The following is a 3,095-nucleotide window of genomic DNA, read 5'->3' on the forward strand; positions in this document are numbered from 1 at the left end:
ATGTCCATGCAAAACCTATATCAAACCTCGTTACCCACATACGCTGCGGTTGTGCACTCTCCGCAGTCCGACTCTGATGCGTCTAGCGTCAACGTTGACATCAGTTACCGGGAGATGGACGCTTTTATAAATTACGACTACAACTCGGACTCCGAGAACCCAAATCCAAGCGTTGGCCCGGATAGAACCACGGAATCAGAGCAGAAAGAGCGTCAAACAAACTCACCTCCAAGCGCCAACCCCCATTCCAACTCCCAACGTCTCGACACATGCAATAGTTCGGTTCTTCAGCAACAGCTGCATACCCCTTCATATACCCATAAACCATCACGACCTAAATTTTTATGGCCAAGTTACTTGGTAAGGAGATTTTGTCGTTTTTCAACATAGTCATTCACTAAAAATTCTGCAATAACCAGACTCCTTGTCTACCATATCACAATGTCGTTCCGTACCCGGGATACGGTCCACCCATCTACGTGCCACCTTCAAGATACATATCTTCCTCGTCCTCCACATCGGATACTGCTGGCCTGCGGAAACGTAAAAGTTCAGGAATAGGTTCTCGGAATGCAAAAAAGGTATGTACTCTCGACTCCTAGTCATTGTTTCAATGCCCAAAGGCTGACATTGGTTAACATCTTTAGGCGTCCACTCGGAAGCCTCGGAGGCGCGCACCTGTGATTCGGAAGGCGAAAGCACCTAAGCAGAATACCACGGGAGTGTTAACCCCGGCTCAGGTGGCGGCTTTGCCTTGCGAAGAGCACACGGATAGTGTCGTCGCTCGGATTCTGGGTCTAGCTCCCAATACCCGTTTGGAGGATGCGTGGCCACAGGAAATGGACCCGTGGCGTTACAACAAAGTACAAGTACTGATGCTCACAATATGTTGCTCCCCAGGACATAGAGCAACGTTTGAAGAGATTGAAACATATCTCATCAGGAAGTACCCAGCACTTAAAACAACACTATATGGCAAAAAATGGCGGGTAAGCCCAAGGTTTCCTTTTGCACATTTTGCATTGTCGTGTAATTTTTCATGTTTGAAGGGGACGTTGCGTGGCCATCTTTCTCATCGACCTGAGTTCAGGCGAATCTTGAGGCCAGATGCACACGGTGATTATTGGACTATTGACATCACCAAGCTTTTGCCCGGACGGTAAAACGTAGAGGCCAATTCCCCTGACTACATTAGATAATTATATAAATCAGCTCTCATCGTGCTTTCTACTTGCTTTCTATTCCATCTCCATGTAATTCTTGTGTATTTCACACCCTGGCTATGTCACTATCAAATTATATTACTTACTTGAGGGACACAGATCTGTCAGCCATTTGACCGTTTAGATTATACTTTCAGCAGGGTGTAATAATGTAAAATAAATCATTCATTGTATTAGAAAAGTGATACGCTGGGTCAATTTTTGACAATCCAAGAGGGGCAGAAAACGCGTAGGGCGCGGCATGATACCTTGCTACTTTCGGCAACTAAGCTGTATGTGATGCTTATGGGAACTTTTCATTGAACACTCCATGATATTGTGGGAATAGCATGTTTATGACCGCCTTGCAAAAAATGCAATTGAAACGATTCTGTTCTGAAACTTGACTCGAGTTCGCGGCCATTGACTTTAAAGTTGAAAGGCATTACATAGCAGAGAATGATAAAGTCACTTAGATTTCTGTTAAGAACTCTTGGTACTCTTTTAAAAAGCGGAAATTATGATGAATAGTAATCAGAATAAACACTGACACGATCAGAGTTGAAAAGGTTTCTAGGAAAGCCGCAATCGGAAAGAGTCGGGCTTCCAAGATGTTTTTGTTTGGTAAAGATGATATTGCCAAACACAACCATCTCGAGGTCGAACGTCGACTGATCTCCAATTCTCGCAGCAAAGATATATTGACACTCTCGCTACAAATATACACCTTGCCCGTGGTCAGAAATGGTCTCAATACCCGTAAGAACATCAATCTTCCAACACCGGCCCCTCAATACAACACATCCAATACCACATCTCCACATGTCATACTTGCAAAGAATTATGGGCGATCGCTGGGGCTTGAGATATACAGGAACAGTAGTAGTGAGTAACCTTGAGTTCTTGTCGCTCATCTCCATATCTAACGAGCCACTCATGAAATGAAGAGGAAACGCCGTTCGACCGTTCCAACGCACGAACTGCGGACACTGCTCCCACACCGTTTGGCCGAAATGCAACAGCCCATATACGACATCTCGGGGTACTTGTCGCCCAGGTTCCAAGTGTCTATGTTAGAATCCAAGACGCTTCCGTTCAGATTACGGTATCTGAGTTCAATGTTGGACGTACCATTCCCCGAAGGCACGCGAGGATTTCTCTACTTCAAGCACATGCCGAACCTGAGGAGCGAGGTGAGGTGGCGCGTATGCGAGGACCACGGGGCGTTTGACGGCGGCCATGACTTGGCTTTACCCTTTGGAGCTGCATGGTCTATTCCGTTGATCAAAATATTTAATTCCAAGAAATATTTCGCGCTCCGTTCGCTAATTTTTCGCGATGGCTTGGTGGACTCGCAGACTGTTGCTCTACTCGCGAGAGTTACTCCGAACAAGGACGAAGTAATATTATTCGACATTTTTGATCCCTTTGTGGTGGACTTTCTAGACATTTGCGTCAATATCTTACTGTTCAAGCGTAATCTAATTGCCAGAGGGTCAATATATCATGTGTTTTCAGAAGCAGCGCTTATTGAAAGGGCCAAAAACTACGCCGTGTATTCAGGTAAGCACACACATAATGCTCAAAATTCTGCCCTGGCTCGGTGTGCTAATGCGTTTTACCCCAATATCATGACCAGGAAAAGCGTTGGTTCAATTTGAGAGATGCCAAGATTACAATGGGGACGAGGCGCTATGTTTACGATTCTTGGAATTCTTAACACCGATAAAGTGCACCAAGCCCGATTACGATACTTCCGTGCAGCCACCAGTTGTTGGCGCATTGTTGCAGAAACGAAATTCATCTGACCTCCCATACCAACCGTGGATCTTTACACTGAAGTTTTCTGCGTTTGGACGAGCTATAGCAAATATTTTGAGAATTTCCGTTTAA

At 45.3% G+C, this 3,095-nt stretch overlaps 2 protein-coding genes across 2 annotated transcripts; both read left to right on the plus strand.

Annotated features, from left to right (window-relative positions):
• Positions 1 to 1,163, plus strand: JR316_0010366 (uncharacterized protein; the record flags this gene model as incomplete). The annotated part of the gene is made up of 4 exons (XM_047896034.1): positions 1 to 360; positions 420 to 581; positions 648 to 989; positions 1,050 to 1,163. 4 exons carry the CDS (start codon positions 1 to 3, stop codon positions 1,161 to 1,163), a joined length of 978 nt encoding a protein of 325 aa, XP_047744079.1.
• Positions 1,164 to 2,143: 980 nt separating this feature from the next.
• On the plus strand, positions 2,144 to 3,095 carry JR316_0010367 (uncharacterized protein; the record flags this gene model as incomplete). Its single annotated transcript, XM_047896035.1, has 2 exons — positions 2,144 to 2,765; positions 2,842 to 3,095. 2 exons carry the CDS (start codon positions 2,144 to 2,146, stop codon positions 3,093 to 3,095), a joined length of 876 nt encoding a protein of 291 aa, XP_047744080.1.

Source organism: Psilocybe cubensis, chromosome 10, assembly GCF_017499595.1.
Source record: "Psilocybe cubensis strain MGC-MH-2018 chromosome 10, whole genome shotgun sequence".
In the NCBI taxonomy this organism is placed as follows: domain Eukaryota; kingdom Fungi; phylum Basidiomycota; class Agaricomycetes; order Agaricales; family Agrocybaceae; genus Psilocybe; species Psilocybe cubensis.